This window comes from Urocitellus parryii, chromosome 5, assembly GCF_045843805.1.
Source record: "Urocitellus parryii isolate mUroPar1 chromosome 5, mUroPar1.hap1, whole genome shotgun sequence".
Taxonomy (NCBI): domain Eukaryota; kingdom Metazoa; phylum Chordata; class Mammalia; order Rodentia; family Sciuridae; genus Urocitellus; species Urocitellus parryii.
In genome coordinates, this window is record NC_135535.1 from 198,173,428 (window position 1) to 198,194,442 (window position 21,015).

Sequence of the window (21,015 nt, forward strand, 5' to 3'; positions counted from 1 at the left end):
TGCTTTCAGCTATGTGGGGGCATTTCCTTCCATTCTGGTGGAGACCGACCACCCTGGGTTTTTAGGGTTTGCTGCTTGTAAACGACTTGGTGATGAAATAGAAAATAGAAAAACAGGACCTACGGGATGCACAGGTCCATGCAGAGCTGCAGAGGCACAAAGTTGGTGACTTTCCTCCCCCTTTCATCAAGTATTCTTCCATCTTCTCAGACTTGTGGGAAGACTGGCCGCCATTACTAATCTCGTTTTGTGTATTTGAACAGATATAAATATTAAGTACACACGGCATGTGCTATCATCACTCCTGTTTCTTGTCCAAATGATAAGGCTGGAGTATAAAAGACATCCCAGGGAACCCAGGGGAAGGGAGTGCCTGGATTCTCAGACAAGGTAAGCCACCTCTGCTTTGGGGTCCCTCATCAGCTGAGGAGTGGAGAGTCTTTGTTCACTGCCCTGATCCTGAGTGTGGTTGAATTTATTGCAGATGATGATCTTCTGGACAGTCACACTTTTCCTGCTGGGAGCAGCCAGAGGTAAGAAATACCTCCCCTCCCCTGTGGGAGAGGCACAAGCCTGAGCTCTCAGCACTGGCCAAGGAAGCTCTAGCCCTGCTGGGCTTCAGAGACTGTAGGTTGCTGCAGGTTCCAGGAAGAGGCAAGTGGGGCGACACTGCCCAGTAGGGTGGACTGGGCAGTGTGAGAGGGGACCTGCTTCAGAGCATGCCCTCTGCCCTGCCTTCATGCCCAAGGTACCGTGGCTGGAATTTTCTAGGAAAAGCATTAAACACCTGCCTGGGTTAACCTACTGACTTATCAGTGCCCATTATCACATTAGTTGAATAATATATCAGAAGAGTTTGGGAGGAGACTTAGAAATCCCAAGTTTGAGATGGCAATTGTAAATGAAGGCTCCATTGGTGTCCCTGTAGAATTCATGGGGACTGGGCCAGGCCAGTTGGTGAGCACGAGGGGCAAGAAGAGAGGTAGAGATGGTGCATTATTGTCTGCAGTCTGCCCTGAGCAGAAGAGGGACACCTGGACCCTGGCCTTTTCTCTTTAGGAAAAGAAGTTTGCTATAAGGATGTTGGGTGCTTTTCTGATTCTGAGCCTTGGGCTGGAACTGCAATCAGACCCCTGAAAATTCTCCCCTGGAGCCCTGAGAAGATCAACACCCGTTTCCTGCTCTACACCAATGAGAACCCAGACACCTTTCAGGTGAGACCTTGGTCCACTTGGCATCCCTAGGACTGAGTGAGGGGCTGTCCCACCCCATAGATCAGGAGTTCCTGATCTCTGGGTCTGTTCCCTCCACTCTACCCCCTCCCAGCCCTCAAGTTTCTCCCTCCTGGACCTGGTGACTCAGAGCAAGCCAGCAGTAGATGGTGGCTTGAGTGAGAGACTGGTTCATAAGTGCAGATTCTCTAGCTGGTTATGTGGTTCCGGGCTAAGCAAAGGGCTTACTGTCATCCAGCCTGACCCATGGGAAAGTAAGCCTGCAGCCACAACCCAGATCCCATGGAGGCTGGGGAGAAGGACTTGGGGAAAAGAGGTTCATGGGAAGAGGTGGCTCTGTTCTAGCTGTGAAAGGCAGGGGCATCAAAACTTGCGGAGGTGGGAAGGTGGGGGATGGGCTGAGGGCCGGATGGCAGAGCCATGAAGCACCCTGCATCTGTCACAGATGCTGCAGCTCTCTGATCCATCGACCATCGAGGCATCTAATTTTCAAACGGACAGGAAGACCCGGTTCATCATCCACGGCTTCATAGACAAGGGCGATGAGAGCTGGGTGGGAGACATGTGCAAGGTAGGAGCTGGCTCTGGCCCCCGGCGGCTGCCGCTTTCCACTCACCGACTCTCCTACTCATTTTACCCAATCGCAATAGATGATTCTGATAACAGGAAACCCACACGTATCTGTTCTCTTTGTGCACTCAAAATGCTTCTCTTTACAAACTTCAAATTCCAATGTTTCCAGACTATTTCTGCAGCTGGAAGCAGTAGCATTTGCCATGTGAACAAATAGACCCACTTTCTCGTTTCTGGTTAAGCAAGGCTCAGTGTTTTCTGTTTTCATGTTTAGTGAGTGTATTTATGTATTTCTGCAAGTGAGGGGATTAGGTTCTTTCCTTTCAAATCTTGCCCACATCTCCTGGTGTCAGAGATGTGTTGCTGGAACTATCTACTTGAGATACGGAGACCTAAGATCTACCAAAAAGGCAGAACAGAGACAGCCACAATTACATGTGAGATAGCATCTGCTTGTCAGAAGGACAGCACCAGGAGAATCAGACACAAACGCACACCTGGACATCTGTGCACACCTGGACATAGGCACGCACACACACATACTATATATATATATATATATATATCACCCTTCTTTCTTTTCACGTGTACTTTGAGATTCAATCTAGTTTTCTGTCACCTAAGAATTTATCTCAGGAGTCTGCCTTCCACACGTACATTAATAACAACATCAACTGATAGTGTCAACAGGAAAATCACAAACCCCCACATTACTCACTGTGCATTTGGCCTTGGTTTACCGAGCTTTTAACTCTTGGCAACTTTCCTGTCATTAATCAGCATCTTCTCAACGTGGTTTATGCCCCCAATTTTCCAGGTTTTTAAAAGATTCCTCAGGGTCACTTTACAAGTAAAAGTCCCGAGAAAAAGGAAAAAGGAAAAGAAATCTTGGCATGTCTCTGCATATGTGATCACACATGTTTGTAACATATGTGTGAAACAGTTCCATGTGAATTTTAAATTTATATTTCTGAGTTGATCATGTGACTGCCTGGCAGAACTCTTGAGGATCTATCAGTTCCTTTGACATCCAGGGAGCTTTTCTTTCAGAATTTTTTGATCTCTTTTAATCAGTAAATTTCTTTATTTTTTTATGTTAAAGTCTGAGGTATTTTCCCCCAGGAAATGCTGTGCCATCTTGACTGTCAAGAGGGAACCCTCCCTCCCACTTTAACGTTCAAGAGATGTCCAGTAGGCTGAGGTGTCACCAAGAGGCGAGAGGACCCCTCAAATCCATAAGGTCATTTAGACACCAGCCACTGGAGACTGTCCTTGAGACTTTCTTTTTTTTAAAAAACAGGACACTTCGGCCGGTGCAGTGGTGCACACCTATAATCTCAGTGATTTTGGAGGCTGAGGCAGGAGGATTGCAAGTTTGAGACCAACTTTAGCAACTCAGTGAAGCCCTAAGCAACGTAGGGAGACTCAGTCTCAAAATAAAAAAGTAAAAAGGGCTGGAGATGTGGCTCACGTGCTGAGTGCCCCTGGGTTACATCTCCAATAACCCCAATCCCTCAAAAAACAGAACTCTTTGAAGGATGCAATTGTTTTATCCCACCTGATAGATGTTGCCTGAATTTGATTGAAGAAACAAGGAAGTGCCCAACTTTTAATTAACCTGCAAGCTAGAGAGGGAACCACTTGCCCTTCTCCTAAGATGCACCCTGGGGTCAGCCCCTGCTGGACTGTAGGATCTCTAACAAAGTCTAGTTCATGGCAGTGCCCCATGCAGGAGAAGAGAGAGTGGCCCTTTCTGAGCCCCAGTGGAAGGGATTTCCTGGGCCCCGTGATAACACCTGGCCTCTCCCCAACACCAGAACATGTTCAAGGTGGAGGAGGTGAACTGCATCTGTGTGGACTGGAAGAAGGGCTCCCAAACCACCTACACACAGGCTGCCAACAATGCGCGCGTGGTGGGCGCCCAGGTGGCCCAGATGCTCAGCATCCTCTCGGTGAGTCAGCAGCGGGGGAAGCAGGGCTGCTGGTCTCTGTTGAGCCAAGGAGCAGCTGGGAGCTACAAAGAAGTGGTGTTTGTCTCAGGGTCTTGTTTTTGGAACTCTGACTATTGCCTCAATGACACACCAGGGAAAGAAAAAATAACAGCTAACACTTAGTAGGTGGGGGGCTTTGATTATCATCTTCAGTTTGCAGGTAAGGAAACTGAGGCCTAGAAAGGTTAACTAGTTTGCCCCCCAAAACTTATAGAGCAGATAAATAGAAGAGTTTCCGTTGGGGTTCAGACTAACAGCACCAGGGGCCACCCTTGACACAGTTAGGCTCTCTTTGGGGGAAAACATAGCCAAACGCCAAGTGTGCAGTTGGCAAGCTCCAAACATGTCAGCCTGCGAATGTGGATCCTATTGATTCTGGGAAATTTCTTCTGCCATAATCATTCCAGTTGTTTCTTCCTACCCTGGTCTTTCATTGTAGCTAATTTTTTATGCCTTTCATTCTTTAAATTAATCCAGTAATTCTTCTTGATATTTTCTACACACGGCCAAGATTCCCGTCATTTCTGTCTTATAGCTAACAAGTCTACACAAGAACCAGTTGGTTCTAGCTATTTCTGCACCCCTGCAGAAATCAAAAACCGTGGTGTTTGTACAAGAGGCATTGCAGACCAATCAGTGAGAGGCATCGGGTGAATATCCTCGAGGCCAGCCTGTGCAAACACCTTAGAGATTTATTGGCTTTGTTTGTTGCACTCATGATTTTTGGAGGATGGTGTCAGGAGCGTGAAAGGAGGTAATCGAGACAGATGAGGTCCCAGGCCCTCAAGGAGCTTGCAGGGAAGATTTACAGTGACAGTCGTGTGAGCTATTGGAGATGGGGACAGCGTGGGCCTTCTGGGAGTCCATGAGACAGGGAAGCCAGAGTGGTGTGGGGGTGTTGAGACTCCTAAGTGGGGAGCTGAAGGCTATTTGATGTTGGCTGGGGCGGCTGAGCAGGGGGATGGGAAAAAATGGGACTAACCAGGCCCAGAGGTGGGGGGTAGGATGTACTTGAGGGCCTGAAAACTCATCAAAGGGTTTGGTTAGAGAAGAGGCTAGAAAAATAGCTGATGAGTCAGGAAAGCTCAGAGGCTCTTCATGATAAGACGGGGCTCAATCCCAAGGGCAGGGGAAGGCATGGCAGGATTCCAGCAGAGTAGTATCACCATCAGGTGGGCATGTTAGCAAAACCAGAGCACAAAAACGCCCTGAAAATAAACCCCGCCCCTCTCCAGACGAACTACAGCTACTCACCTTCTCAAGTCCACCTCATCGGCCACAGCCTGGGAGCCCACGTGGCGGGAGAGGCTGGGAGCAGGACCCCAGGCCTGGGCAGGATTACTGGTAAGGTCCCTATTGAGGCCCCAGGGTTTGTCCTTGGTAGCCCCAGAATGTGGTCACAATCTGCAACCCATCTTAGAGCCACCCAGCAGGAGGGTGTCCCCTACAGCATGGCAGGGCTGGGTGGAGCCTGCACAGATCATTTTAGGAAGTCCCCAAGAAGCTCACCGGCCATCTTGGAGGCAAGGATGGTGGTCACGGTCCTGTTCTCCTTTGCTTCTTCTACCTCCATCCTGGCCCCTCCTCTGTACGTCCAAGTTCAGCCCTGGACACCCAGGAAAATACATAATAAGGCTAGTATGAGTATTTGCAAAATATGATTTTAAAGGGAACACATTATCACCCCTTTCCCCTTTTCTTGGAAGCCCAGGACAGAGTAGAACCTGAAAATTGTTTTCCACTTTCTCTGCTGATAAAAAATTCTCAGTCACCATCATTGTCAAAGCATCCTTTAAACCCTAGGAAAATCCTTGAATTATAGCCACAACAAAATATGTTCATACAATATAATAATATTAGTGCTATTATAATGATTTTGGAAAGCACAAATTCAGTGCCTGATTCTCCCCAATCCTGCACACTGTGCTTGACATTTCTTATTTAATTCTCAGAACTAAAGCAATGGGCCCAGGAAGCCCTTTTCTATCAGTAGATGGCCATGTTCATGTACATACCTTTTCAGCTGCTCTGACCAAAATTTAAAAAAACTACTAAGAAATCCAGGATCCCTGCCAAGAAGGAAATACAGTCAAAAGGAAATAATAATAACTAATGTTAATATCAGCTAGTATTAATTAATATTAATATTAACTAATATTAAATTATTAAACTAAATTAATACTAAATAAATATTAAATTAATATTAACTAATATTAAACACCCATGACTACAAACAGGCTCAGTGCTAAATGCTAAGTACTAATTTACTTAATCTATAACAACTATATCAAATAGATGCCTTGTTACCTTCATTGTATCAAATGGACAAACTTACACAACAAAAGGTTGGGTATTCTGCTCAAGGTCATATAACTTGCCCCCAAAATAGGAATTTGGAGCCAGGCAACCTAGCTCTAGAATCCTTGTTCAAACAAAATCTAAATTTATTTACTCATATGATTTTAAAGGGAACACATTATCACCCCTTTCCCCTTTCCTCTGTACTAGCCACCAGAATTCTCTTATAATGAGCGACATTGGAACTTTATGTCTCCATATTCAGTACTCAGAGCCACAACAGTGCACCACCTCAGAATGTGCCGCCCTTTGAGTTGGGCAGCATATAGCCTAGGCAACTGGATACTTCTGTCCTTCTGGTGCCAACAGTCAGGACTGTTGTTCTACACTGCTGCCATCTCTTTCAGGACTGGATCCCGTGGAAGCAAGTTTCGAGGGCACTCCTGAGGAGGTTCGACTTGACCCTTCGGATGCTGTCTTTGTGGATGTGATTCACACAGACGCGGCACCCTTGATCCCATTCCTGGGTGAGTCCCGCAGTGCTCCTGCTGCAATCCTGTGCGACTGTGTCTGAACCACAAGAGCCCTGCTTTACCAAAGGCATGTTGCTGTTCCAAACATCACAGGTTTTGGAACAAACCAAATGATGGGTCACCTTGACTTCTTCCCCAATGGAGGAGAGAACATGCCGGGGTGCAAGAAGAATGCCCTGTCACAGATCGTGGACCTCGACGGCATCTGGTCAGGTAACATCATGGAGGGGACATAGGTAGGGGTAGTGTCAGGGAGGACATCCCTTCCTTCCCTGGGGTGAGCAGCACCTGCCATTGAAAATATAACCAATGAAAACACGTCTTCCTTTAAGAATATACAACCCCTGCTTCTGGACCTGATTTCTGAAGAATAGAGCATATCTTCGTTAGAGTTCAGCTCTACTGTTTTCTATTTCCTTAAAATGTTGTCATAGATGTCCTTGAATGCACAAGCAACAAAGAACTACAAAACTATTGATTAAAGTTGTAGCTTCAAGAATCTGCTGGAGCTGCCAAGCATGAAAAGGAAATGTTATATCAGTAAACATCCTTTGTACACCTAAGAGAATTTTCTTGCATGCTCTGTCTTGGGAGTTAGTGATATGGTTCAAACTTATCTCACCTCAATACAGTAGCCATGGGAGAATCTTCCCAGTGGCTTCCCGATGAAGCCATTAGCACCATGAAGGTCACTGAAGCAGTCACAGCAAGGAGGCTGCAGGAGACCCATCTCTCCTCATTGACTAAGCACCTGGCATGAAGGGCATCTTTCAGATACTGCTCTGACCCTCTATCTAATGAGTTCAAAGGACAATGGCCAGGTGCACTTTTCATCCAAACTCATCATCCAGTGTCACTATACCGGTTAAAACTTTTAATGGTCTGACCAAATCTATTGAGTATAGATTTTTATTGAATTTGCTCAAAATGGTTTGGATGACTTCAAAGCGTATATTAAGATGGGACATATGAGGGTTTCCATGGAAAAGAGTGGCCCAGACTCTTTTTATCAGTAATAGCCAAGCAAGTCCAGGCCAGGTCTTGAAAGTGTGCTGTGACATGTGTCCCTTGGCATGAGTCACAGGGAGTAAGATGGTGTGGAGACGATGCGTAGATAAAGCCACCCAACCATCCCTTTTATTCGTGTAAGTGCTGGTTCTGTCACTTCTGGGAAGTCACATCACATCTGGATGTGTCTTTGCAGACTTCCAACCTGATCCTGGGACCCAGAATGGCACCAGAGGTTAGAGGGACGGCTCAAGCACCCGATGGGCTTGGGTTTCATTACAGTTCTCTCACTTACCCTGGCAGCTTGTGAATCAGAGGCTGTCACCTGTAGCTATTTCTGTAACAGGGACAATTGGTGTCATTCCTAGGAAAGGTGAGGTTCCATGGACAATGCCTTTAAAATGATCAGAGCATTGCCCAGTCACCCAAGTTCCCTCTACATGTTCACTGCCATTGTGTAACTGGATTTGAACTGAAGTTCTGAAACTGTGGCCCTACTATGGAACCATTCCACTTGTCAAGAGCACCATAGAATCTGTCACAGCCCACCCCCATCCACCTGTACAGACTCACTCCTTTTCCTCCCCAGGAACCCGGGACTTTGTGGCTTGCAATCACCTAAGAAGCTACAAGTATTACTTGGACAGCATCCTCAGCCCTGATGGGTTCACTGCGTACCCTTGCATGTCCTACAAGGCCTTTGAGTCTGTAAGCTCCTGTTCTCTGTGACCTGGGCACTGGCCCACGGTGGGCCTGCGGCCTGCTTTGTTGAGGGTTTGCAGTGCTTCTCATGGCATGTTTGCATTTCCCCTCGAGTTCATGGTCCTGGGGGCTGAAGGAGGGGGAAGAAGACTTTAGGCAGGAAGTGGCAAAGACTTAGAGCAGATGAGTCATACGGGAGAGGAAGACCCCTCGGGAGGTCAGAGAAGAGCAGACCTGGTCCACATAGTCTAGAAAGGCTCCAGCAGGAGGCCACTTTGGCTCTGACTTGCGAGATGACAGGATTAGAAGGAAGAGGGGCCACATTTCTAGGGAGGGCAGAGAAAGCATAGAGGACCTTGGGAGAGGAGCCAGCCACCCACCCACAGGAAGGGAAGGCGGTGCTGGGGGCCATGTGCCAGGAGGCCACAGGGAGAGACGGAAGAAAGCACCCCCTGGAGCCTGCCTATTCTGGCTCCCCAGGGCCACTGTGGGCATCCCCCCCCAGCTCCGTGTCATCATGGCTGCAGGCTGAAATTGACCAGGACCAGAGTTTTTACACCATCAAAACTGGTAAATGCTACAATCAGGACTTTTTGTCCTGGAAACCAGCTGCTAATCATTCACCAGCCTGTTCCTCTACAGAAAGTGGCTGATTGAGCCTGGGCCCAAGGCCTCCGTGCTTTTTAAAGCTCCCCAAATCAATCTAGTGTGCTGGGCCTCAGGGCTGGGAATCCAGTCAGAGATGGAGGCAGTTCAGAGCTCATCTCTTCCATCCTCTTTCCTGTTACAAATGAGGACCAGGGGGCTGTAGGGAAATTGAGCATCACTCTCCCAGCTGGTCTGGTCCTAAGAAGATGAATTATGTCTCCTCACAATAGAACAAGTGCTTCCCCTGCCCAGATCAAGGGTGCCCGCAGATGGGTCACTATGCTGATAAATTTGCTGGCAAGACGAGTGCAGAGCAGCAGAAATTCTTTCTGAACACAGGCGATGCCAAGAATTTTGCACGTAAGTTGCCCTTGACTACTTGCCCAGGTAAAGAAAGTGTCGTTTCTGTTACAAATGGAGTCATATGGGAGAGGAAGACTCCTCGGGAGGCAGAGACCTCCTAAAATATGTGTGGCTCATCTTAAACATCTTCAAAAAGATGCATCCATTCAAACTATCCCATATGAGACTCAACTATGGCATGAAATGGGTGGTAGCCAACAGTATGATTGATGGGATTAAGGCAGTTGGCCTGATTTTGCGACCAACTCCCTGAATTTTCACCACTCCACCCACAGTGTACCCTCCTTTTCCTTTTTAAGATCATGTCAAACACACCTAAACAGCAAACTCATTTGGTAGTACTCTTTGCGAGATTGAATGGGCCCCTTAAGAAGTCTACCTGCAATCTCCTGACTTCCCCCGTCTGTCTATGCAGCCCTGATGCCCAGAGGCTGCTTCTCCAGTGGAATGGGGTTGGGGATCCAGGATGATTTCTTTCCAAAACATGCTGAATGGACTAGAATGTAGGGTAGAGGTCAAGTGTGTTTGTGCCACTTTTTGACAACCTCCCCTTTGACAGCTCCATAAGGTGTTGCCAAAAAAAAAAAAAAAAGATTGTGTTTTATGTAAATATAGTATTTATAATATTAAGGCAAAATTCATCCTTTTAGTGCAAGGTTCTATGCATTTTGACAAATGAGTAGATGTGTAACTACTTCAAGTATCAAGACGCCCATGTTCATCATTTTGTAAGAAGACACTGACTAATCAAGCCTTCTACCAGTGTAGTGATGCACAAAATACTTGCTCATATTTTAACAACAAAGTAAGCATTCGAGAACCTTGCACTTATTCCTTAACCAACAGTTATTTATGGACCACAGATATGGGCCACTAGACCCCTGGGGATATGGGGATGAGCAGGACACTCCACTCATGAAATTTATAATTCATCAGAGAAGATGAAAACTGAGCACCTACAGTGGTGTTGGGCTTGGAGGGTTGCTGCTATAGCCTTATGGGCAGGGGAGCTGGCCCTAACCAGAGGGGAGGACAGGGGCAATGTCTCTGAGGACATAAAAGATGCAGAGGAGTTAGACAAAGGTATGTATCTGTGTATTTATATACATATGTGTGTTCGTGTCGGGGTGTGTTTATAGTGTATCACTGTGTGTATTATGGAGTGTGTGTATGTTTATATTTGTAGTGTGTGTTTGTGTGTGTGTGTGCAGGTGTATGTGCCCTTGGATGGTACTCTGTGCACCTACTCGGTGCTGGAGGCTTCCTGGGGCCTGGAGAATACATAGATGAGACACAGGCCTGGCCTCAAGGGCTCTGCAGTCTGCACTCCTGAGCAACCTTCCCACATGCGGCTTGGACCCTAGTTCCTTTCCCACCTTGACCCACAGCCCTGCAACTCTAGCGTGGAGCTGTCCCGCAGAGCTTTCTACAATGATGAGCATGTTCTGCCCTGTGGGATCCAGAAGCCATTCACCCACCTGGCAACTTAGCACCTGAGGATGCAGCCAGTGAGCCTGAGAACTAAAATTTTAATTTAATTTTAATTTTAGTTTTCATGAAGCAGCTACCTGTGTCTAGTGACCACCTTCCTGGGTGGAGCAGGTCTGGAGGGGGCCACTACTGAATGCATACTCCTTTTAAGGCCTAGTTTGAAGTGTGCACTAATAAGTAGAATTGCTCATGCTTTCATGCCTCTGTGTAAGGATTAGGGCAGGATCTAGGATTTGGGTCACCAGTTTTGGGTGAAAAAAATCAAACCCTCCCATGCTCTGTGCAGGCTGGAGATACGGGGTTTCTGTAACACTATCTGGAAGAACAATCACTGGTGAGGTCAAGGTGGCTTTGTTTGGAGATAAGGGAAACACTCGCCAGTATGACGTCTTCAGGTAACCCTGCTTAATGCCTCATCTCATTCTGTGCTACACACGGCCTTCACAAACACCCATTCTATATCGATGGGTTTTACTTTATATACTGAAGTTAATCTCAGACTTCTGCTAATGATTTTTATTTTCTCTAAACCCAGCATTTAGTTCTCTCTCGATAGGGACAAATTTAAAAAATAATAATAAATTTAAATTACCCCAGAGATCCTGTTCTCTGATTAACATAATAACACAATGTTAAATTAAGTGGCTAATTTATTACAATATAAATAATTCTTCTAGAAAAAAAATAATATGAAGAAATTAAATCATTTTCTATAGGAAACTTTTGAAGAGAAATTAACCTGAGTTTGAAAAACAATCTTTAAGTAGCGGTTTGGGGCTTCTGGCATATAGTCAGGTTTTGCATTTCTCCATCCTTTATTTGTAAGCTAATTTGGAAGGAGACTTTTATTTTTACTGGTGCGTTATGATTATACATAACTGTGGGATGCATTATGCTATATTCGTACATGCAGGTAACATAATTTGATCAATCTCATTCCCAAAGGCTGTTATTAATCTGAGGTAAAGAAAAGACTTTAGCATGACTGTCCCTGGCCATTACAGTGCACTTCCATGAATAGCTTCTACTTCTCGTCTCAAGGGGTATCATCATGCCAGGCTCTACCCACTCCAAGGAGTTCGATGCAGAGCTCGATGTCGGAACGATTGAGAAAGTCAAGTTTCTTTGGAATAACCACGTGGTGAACCCGACCTTCCCCAGAGTGGGTGCAGCCAAGATCACTGTGCAAAAGGGAGAGGAGAAGACAGTGTATGTACCTTTGCTGGCTGTGTCTCAGGGTGTGCCAAGGGTCATGTCTGTGATGGAAACTCACCCCCAGAAGGTCAGGTGTGGTCTGGCCAGAAAGGCCAAGGAAATCTGCCCATCTGCAGCACTTTCTCCCCAGCAAACAACAGCTGCCAAGAGCAGGAGGCATTTCTGTTGGACGAACTGCACAGGGATTCTTGGCACTGGGTTGCCTGTGGCAATATGGCAGACAGCATCCAGCCTTCATGGAAAAATAAGAAAGTTAAACAAGGAAATTTTTCTAAGGGGTAAAAGGTCCTAAGTGTGAATGGACAAGCAGCTACATTTTGAAGAGGAGAGGACAAGTGACCTTTCAGGATAGACGAAGGAAAAAGAAACCAGTTTTAAGGAAAGATAATAGAAAGTTTTGAGCTCCAACAGGAGAGCACTGAGATGGCAGGACTTGAGGAGTGGCATCTAACCTGAGCCCCCTTGCTGTGTGCCTGATGGGCATAGGGTCTAGACTAGAAAGAGAAGGCAGTTGGTGTCCACAGAAAAGCTGACCCCAAGTCTGACCAGCAGGACATTCCTGGTATGGCTTTGTGGGAAGGGAACCTGAATTCTCAATTGTGACCTTGAAGCTGGGGAGTTAGATGGGGCCACCAAAGACAGGGCCCTAGGAATGTCACTCCCCCAGGTGGGAAGGGAGAATTGGCAGATTGGCCCTGGGGTAGACACATGTGTCATCGAGATGGATGACCTCTGAGGTCCTTCCTGTCTCCACGAGGTGGGAGGACAGAGAGGCTGGCCCAGCAGGAGAGCCAGCAGAACCAGAAGTCCTCTCAGCTGGAGCACAGCAAGGAGGTGGCCAGGCCTGGCTCTTGGGGACCCTAGCTCAGGTAGCAGACCCAGCCCAGGGCTCCCCTGTCAGTCCCACTGGAGGACACAGCTCTAAAGTCAGTTCCAGGGTCATTTTGGGTGTGTCCCATGGCCTGCATCCTGTGACAGTGTGGCTAAAAGTATCGGAAGAAGGTGGCATAATTGGAATATTGAAAATGAGAGGTACTTTCAGGAAATTTCCCACAGGTAAGAAATATGAGACCAGGGCCCGGAAGCTTCCAGGTTGATAAGCAGCAGGGCCCAGCAGCTTCCAGGCTGATAAGGAAATATCAAGGCTTATGAACTATCTATAGATGAAACAGATGTAGCTGAGTTTACCCCTGAGACCCTGCACCCATGGGCTGCCCCTGAGCCCTCCCATAGCTGAGCCCATCCTCTGCAGTGGACCTAGAGAGAATCTTTGGAGAAGCCGGGTGTCCGATACCAGGCTTTTAAAATATAGAAAGTTCAGCAACAGCTTCAAACCTCACCAACTACCTTAGGGAATAAAAGACTCTCAATTAATCAAGTTATTCCGATTATTTGGCGGTATGAAAAGAACCACCAATGTTTTCTTAAGTAGCACTAATAATTGCAAAGTTAGAGAAAATCAAGATTTGGCTCCCCCTCAGATGCTTTAGTCACCTGGAGGGGGTTTGCAGGGCTACCCTGAAGACTAGAATTCCCTCCAGGGGCAGGAGACCAAAAGAGAAAAGTAGTTCTCCCCTTCTTCGCTTCTCCAGCCCCCTTATCCATGTCAATGGGCCTCGGGGCGGATGGCCTGAGCCTGCTCTCAAGGAGTTCACAGTTCAGCTGTGGAGAAAAACCAGACTTAAGGCCCACGTGAAAGTTTATGTGACTCACCATGAGGGGCCCATGTGGAAGTGGCCCCCCAAGGAGGAAGTGATGGGAGGAGGGGCCCACAAGGCTGGGGAGATGTAGGGGGAGGGAGAGGAAGGGCAAGGAGAGGAAGTTCCAGGAGCAGGAACAGGTGTGCACAGGGCAGGAGGCAGCCAGGCCCTGATGACAGGGCTCAAGGTGCAGGACGCCAGGTTAAGGCTTCTAGGAAAAACAAATCCAGAAGAGAACACGGCAGAGTGTCAGGAGGACAGGAGAGGAAGTGGGACAAAGCTTCAGAGCTCAGAGGTGGTGAGGCCACAGCGAGGCCCTCAGTCCTTGAATAACCGTGACTTATATCTGCCTTGTGTGGGTGTTCTCAGAACGCCTTTCACATTCATTGTCAGGGGATATTGTCGGGGGATTCTCGACAATTGCATGAGGGAGCCTCTTTTGTAAGGAGGATAGCTTCAAGTAACAAGCTGCATCTGTGATAGGAGATGGAAGGGGCGTGGGAAACAGGAGAAAGCAGGCCAAGGTCAAGGGAGGCTTGACACGGGACCTGCTGTAGCAAGTCAGGACTGGCATCAGGTGGGCTGTATTTGTCTCTTGGTTCTTCCTCTTACTAAGAGCTCTCTGTGCCTCAGTTTCCTCTCCCTAAAGCAGAACTCATGACTAGACCTCCTCAATGTGTGGTGAGGGTGGAGTTCACACATGGGGATTGTTCAGTGTTGTTACAGCTATGAGAATAAGGCAGTGTATGGTATCCACCCTCACCCCCAGATGGTCCCTAGAGTGAAGTGTCCCCTTGAAACCAGGCCACTGCATTCACAGAGGCCCAGGACGGACCTGTGAGATTTAGAGAAGGGAGGGGTGCTGCCTCCAGGAGCCACAGTCCTGACACCTGAAGGACCAGCCTCAGGGACATTCCAGGGTGACAGCAGGCCTGGTCCTGGTCCTGGTGGGCCTCTCAGACTGGAAGCCCGCGTGCCTGGCTCCTGGCATCTGAACTGTAAACCAGCAGCAACCTTTGATGAACAACTGAGGTCCTCATGGCTTCCCCAAGGACACCTCAACATTCAACAAGCATTCATTTTTCTCCACAGGTACAACTTCTGTAGCAAAGAAACTGTGAAAGAAGATGTTCTGCTCACTCTCACACCTTGTGAAACTCCAGACACACTGTAACCCCGTGTTAACACCAATAAAACCCTCTGCTGCCTCTGTCAGTGCACAGCGCCTGTCTCAGACATCAAAAATCTCATGAGCCCTTCTGCGCACTTGGGTCTCTTGCCATTGACTTGGATCCCACACCACCATTTCCCCCACCTTCTCGGTCCCCATGCTCACTGTCTTCCTTTCCCTGAGGGGATGGAGATTAGCAGCACACACAGACAGTGATGGGGGTGTCCTGTCCAAGCCCAGCTGGGCCAGGCCAACAGGTAGATTGTAGACAGGCCGAAGGATATGCCCAGAGACAGCGTGCAAGACGTATGACTTATTGGGGAAAGTTTACGAGAGATCAGTGACTGTTCCAAGACAGTGGTGACAGGCTGAACAGATCGCATCCCTCTCCCCATCCTGGACATGCTTCTCCAAGCAGTGCTTCCCCTCCCTCATGACATTTTGTAGTGGTGGCTGGCTGGACAAGTGACATGTACCCTTTCCACAGTGCCCTCAGTTCCACACCTGTCCCATGGAGAAAGGGGATTTATATGTTGGGCTGCAGAAGCAGTGACATCATCAGCATTAGCTTGCTTAGTTAGCTGTCTGAGCAGCATCCAAGGAGCAGCGGTCCTGGCAGTGCATGCAAGAGCACAGCCTTCTACAGATAACACCAACTGTGTGCACGAGAGAAGCCAGCGTCCTTCAAGATGATCTGGACCTGGACCTTCCGACCCAGGCTTGCTCTCATTGTTCCCTTAACCTGGCTAGGTTTGGGGGAAGAGCTGGGTGCAGTGGCGCTTGCCTGTAATCCCAGAGGCTGAGGAGGCTGAGTCAGGAGGATCACAAGTTCAAAGCCAGCCTCAGCAAAAGCCAAGCAACTCAGTGAGACCCTGTTTCTAGATAAAATACAAAACAGGGCTGGGGATGTGGCGAAGGGTGAGTGCCCCTGAGCCCAATTTCCAGTATACTGCCCCAACCCCACCAAAAAAAAAAAAAAAAAAAAAAAAGGCTCTCAGGGGCATGGTACTTTTCTGTCCCCCTTTCCTTTAAGAATGACACAAGGGCTCTCTGCAGGCCCACTGTCCCCACCCCTCATTGCCGGGGGCCAGCCCGGCGGGGTCCAGGGAGTCCCGAAGGAGGAGTGGCGTCGGCGAAATGATGAGACAGGAGTCGTTCCCTTTGAGCAATCTTCAGAGAGAGAGCTAAAGCTGCTTTCTCTGGGTCCCCTTTTTATTACAATTTTTCTCATCATTATAGATTCACAATACGTCATTGATTATATAACTTTGCCAAGACATGACATTTCCTTAACCATGATTGAGAGCACACCGATCTACATTCTTCCAGGATATGACCCCCAGCCATACAATCATCAAAGTACAGAATCATCAATAAAACATGTCACCAATTTACATCCTTCAGATTTTCCCAAGATTTACTATTTTTCCCAAGATATGTTATTTCCTTATTAACCAATGCCTAACTACGTAACCAGACTCTAAGTTTCTTAGCCAATCATTAACCTAAAGTACACCTGCACTTTATTTTTAATCTAAAATTCCCATCTAAAAAAGTCCCTTTAAATCTTAACATTTAAAATGTCCTAAAGTTTATGAATCATCCTTAAAGCATATCAGAAACCTATATAACTAAAGACTTAATAATTTCTAAACTTAAGAATCTAAATAAAATAATATTTTTAACATTATTCTAAAACTGTGTCTTATAAAGCTATTTTAATTAATTCCTAAATTTATTCTCATAAAACTGGTTGAGCTGCTTTCTCAGAGAGTTTCTTTTGTTTCTCAGTCAAGGTACACTAGTTCTCAAAGAGTTTGTTTCTCAGTCAAGGTGCACTAGTTCTCAAAGAGTTTGTTTTTCAGAGAATGATTGTTGTCTGTTATTAGGTTTGTCCACAATGTACTAAGATAGAAGAATAGCCTTTTATTTTGTCCTTGATATGCTGAGGGGTGGGTAGCAGAACAGCTTCCAAGGCATGAACTACCTGTTCTGTTCTAGCCATCTGAAATTTAATTTGTTTGCCATTTAACATACTCATGCCTCCTGTGAGAAACATAAGCATGAAAATGCAAAGTCCCAATTACATAAAAAAGGGTCTCATGGTTTCGGTTACCCACCAACCAGCGTGGCTTTGCCAGCATTCATCCTCACTGTGACCCTGTCAAGACAGTGGGAGAGCGGCTTTGCCAACACTTTTTCTCACTGTGACCCTGTCAAGACAGTGAGTGGGGGATCGCCTTCACCACCTCATCTTGCAGGGAGAAGCTGAGGCACAGAGTGGGGAGTTGGTGGTATAGACTCCCAGAGTACATTAGTGTCCCTATCAGGATGAGGGCCAGGCCCTGCCTGCACTTTCCATGCTCCTTCCTGACTTAGAAGGATCATGGAAAGGGATCGTGAGCACAGGTGCACAGCACACCCAGACTTCCAGGCCCCAGGGCCCTCTTCCTGTCTTCCATGTAGAGGTTGTCCCAGGGCAGGGCTGGGACACTCAGGAGGGTCCTGGAGCGAGTCTGAGGAAGGCACAGTGCGGGCCTCTGCTGGGGCAGGACTCCTCTGTCATGCGATTGACCAGAGCCCTCAGTCAGTCAGCCTCACCACAGGCCCCACACACAGCCAGCCTGGAAGGAGAGTGGGTTTTCAAGGTGGCCCCGCATGGGCCAAGATTGTCTGGGCAGGTCACGGCCTCCCCAGCTGTACCCGCTCTTGGCCTCCAGGCTCCACATTCCCCCACAGCGGTTAGAGTGACCCAGCTTCTGTTTCTCCCAGTGGTCATGTCAAGCTATCATTGAGCTTCAGATTTGAAGGTGGATAGGCTCTGAATTGTCTCTGGATGGCAGTGCTGTGGTGAAAATGGAAGGAGTGACCGAATCAGAGAGCCCCACAGCGTAACCAAGGGAAAACCTAAACAAACCCCTAGCTTCCCTGGTGTTCAGTTACTTGCTTGTAAAAATCACTAATGCTGGAGGTCACACCACCCAATAATATGTTATTAGATTCCCACCTGGGGTGTGGGTCCTGAGGATGATGGTCACCTAGGTTACTGGAAGCTACTGAGGCTGCTATGGTGGAAAGCACCAGCTCTTCGCTGGGCCCACGCCTGTCTGAGGGTGACTAACATGGAGTGAAAATTCTGGTGTCTCTGCATCTATGTGATACCTGTCTCCTTCGCCATCTTAACCTTTGGGTCAGACTATTTCTGCTCAACGCTGCACAGACACTTTAGTCATTTAAGAAATGTTTGTCTGGACCTGGTAGGACAAGGCTTCCTTATCCCAAACTTCCCGAGTCTCTCTCTTTCTCCTTCAAGGCTGAAGACACTAAGAAAAGAGTAAAAAAGATTTTTTTCAGGATTTACAGGGGCATCATGATTAACAGATTACCAACCACCAGGTTTTGTAACATCCCATTCCTGACTACTATAGAAGGACCTGGAAGTGTCCAGTCACCAGTCCTTTCTGCTCCTGGCCCCCTGCCTACCCGCTTGCTTGAGGATAGAAGGAGCTTGACATCTGGATTGAGTGAAGGTGGTCATTTTCAGACATCAGTCCACCATTTTACCACTGTGCTGTCATTCCAAATCTTTTTCCTTGCCACAATGACTTCCCCATTCACTTTTCAAATGGTGAGTAAACTGACTTGGGTTCAGTAACAATGTCACAGGGCAAGGTGAGGGCTTAATAAGCCATGGTACGGAAGGTGATAAAGATGACAGTGGTGGTAGAGTCACTCAGCACTCAGCACCTTGGAACCAAGCGCACTAAGCAAGAGAGAGCAGAGTCCCAGGGTGAAGTCAGAGCTGCTGAATGCACACAGCCCTTTGCCAGTGTAAGCCAGCATCGGCCCTGAACCTACACCTGGGCAAGGGGTACCATATTGGCAAAAGAAGTCAACCAATGCAATGTAGATTCTAGAAACACTTGCACACCAGGTCTGCTCCTGCCACTTGCCAGGCACTGGGGACAGAGCCACTGATGGGTTTAGGAAGAATGTGGGCTACATCAAGGGAAAGACATCTTTTGGGGTAAAGTAAGAAATACACATTCAAGGGAGCATGCAGGCTACCTCCAAGGGGAGCGACAACTACCCCTTGGCATAGGGTGCTAGTATTTATAGAGGAACAGTAGTTAGGAACTGGACAAGAGGTGGAACCAGGGCAGAGCAATGCAATTTCACTCCAGTTGTTCTAAAACTTGGGCATTGCCTTCATGTTTCTTCTTTCAGGTCAAGGGTCAGGGGTACAGGCCAAGGGCAAGGGCTAAGGACATAGGCTACACCGTTCACCAATGCTTGTTTTGCATTTCAAAGGTTCATGGGAGTTTCCTGAATTCCAAAGGCTCCTGGACACTTCTCTTTGAGCCTCAGTATGCCTTTCCTTTTCTGTATCCCCTAATTTGTACCTCAGGAAGACAGCCAGGAAGAGGCAGCCCCTATAGATATTCATGCAGGAGGGCATAAGGACCATCTGAGGTGGGCAAATGGTACCCAGAAAGAATGGAGGGGTTGTGGCCTGCTGCCCCCAGGTGACAGCCCTGCTCCCTGGTCAAGGACTGTCTCAGCTTGCTCACCAGACTAACAGGTAAGGATGATGATGTGGGTACAATGCTTTAAAATAGGGAGGAAGCGGAGAAGAGTGGGCAACTATAAAGGGACGAAGCCAGTTGAGAAGGTTCCCCAAGATGTGGGCCATGCCATGCAGCCTAGACATTGCCCTGAGCCTCAGGGTGACCCCAGGTGATCTGGGTTCCAACCACAGGTTCGGAGGTTGCCATGCACTCCAGGGGTAGAAGAAACAGCCAAAGGGACCTCAAGCTGGAACAGAGCCAGGCCTCTGCCCTCTCCTCCCCTTCCTTTCCTGGAACATGTGTCCTTGTACCACACATACACCTGGAGAAAACCCCAAGGAGGCAAGAACAGCAGGTTCCAAGATGGCCACATGGGCCTGGACCACTAGTCAGCATGGTGATCGAGCACCACTTCCCGGTACCACTGGGAAGACCCAACTCAGCCCCATAGATCCATGCTCCAACACGCTGACCTAGGGAGGTGGGAAGGCTGGGACTCTCTGTGGTCACTCTGGAGTAGACCTGCCATGTTGCTGTGGCCCTGGACAAATGTGGTAGAGTCTCCCAAGAACCACTCCCAAGAAGCCCCTCCTCACACTTTAATTAGAGCCTACTTCCTGCGGAGACTTTCATCCTGATCAAGTAATTGGACTTTAATCATTTTGGAACTCACTCGCTGTGTGCTCACTGTCCCTGGTCTGCCTAGTGTCTTCTCTGGGTGGCTTGTTCTTGCTACTCTCTCCCTCTTTAACCTTTGTGAATCGGAGAGACGTTCTCTTCGTATGTCAGTAAGCTGTGGGGTTCGTGAAATCATGCTTTGATCATCTCTTTCTGTCCACCTTGCGTAGCACAGATTACTCTTCAGTGTATTAACATAAAACCCAGGTTCCACAGGGCCCTCTGTTCCACAGGGTGCAGTGCATGGTTGCTTGGGCCTGTGGTGGCCCAGCACATCATGGCAGGAGCACGTGGCAGAGGAGGCCTGTTCAACTCATAGAGACCTGGAAGTGAAAAAGAGAAACAGAAAGGGGCCAGGTCCCAACGTCCCCTTCAAGGGCACATCCCAGTGACCTAACTTCCTCCCACTGGGCCCCAGTTCCTAAAGGCTCCTCATCCTCCTAACAGTGCCACAAGCTGGACACCAAACCTTCAACACATGGACCTCTGGAGGACATTTAAGAGCCACATTATATAGAGCACAGAAGGACACCAACACACTGCAGCCACGGGAGAATGGACAGGCCTGCGCAGCCCCCGTGAGAATCACGCATCCAAAGACAGCGGGGAGCCACCGACGGCATTAAAACTGAGGAGGAACTTAGGAGGTCAGGAAATGCAGTGGCCCAGGAGCAGGACACGCAGGGCCTAGAGCCAGGTGCTGCCAGCCAAACAAGGGCAAGGGCAGCAGGAATGAAGGGAGGGGACAGATGTGGGACAAATGCAGGACAAGTGTGTTTAAACGGGCCTCAGGTGCAAGAGAAGGAGGCCCCAAGTCACCCCAGCCCTGGGCAGCTGCTGTGCC

The 21,015-nt window shown here is 48.0% G+C and overlaps 1 protein-coding gene across 1 annotated transcript; it reads left to right on the forward strand.

Moving 5' to 3' along the window:
- The first annotated feature begins 484 nt into the window (after positions 1-484).
- Positions 485-14,928, forward strand: Pnliprp1 (pancreatic lipase related protein 1). The gene is made up of 12 exons (XM_026389181.2): positions 485-533; positions 1,060-1,214; positions 1,678-1,803; positions 3,623-3,757; positions 5,032-5,140; positions 6,502-6,621; positions 6,721-6,840; positions 8,225-8,343; positions 9,216-9,345; positions 11,126-11,234; positions 11,881-12,048; positions 14,847-14,928. The coding sequence occupies exons 1-12, from the start codon at positions 485-487 to the stop codon at positions 14,926-14,928; spliced, it is 1,422 nt and encodes a 473-aa protein (XP_026244966.1).
- The last annotated feature ends 6,087 nt before the right edge of the window (positions 14,929-21,015 follow it).

Excerpts from the sequence above, each read along its gene's own strand:
- Pnliprp1 (XM_026389181.2), top strand. The coding sequence starts at position 485 with ATGATGATCTTCTGGACAGTCACACTTTTCCTGCTGGGAGCAGCCAGA. Across the intron at positions 534-1,059 it reads CCTGCTGGGAGCAGCCAGAG|GAAAAGAAGTTTGCTATAAG; the intron begins GTAAGAAATACC and ends TTTTCTCTTTAG. Across the intron at positions 11,235-11,880 it reads CGCCAGTATGACGTCTTCAG|GGGTATCATCATGCCAGGCT; the intron begins GTAACCCTGCTT and ends TCTCGTCTCAAG.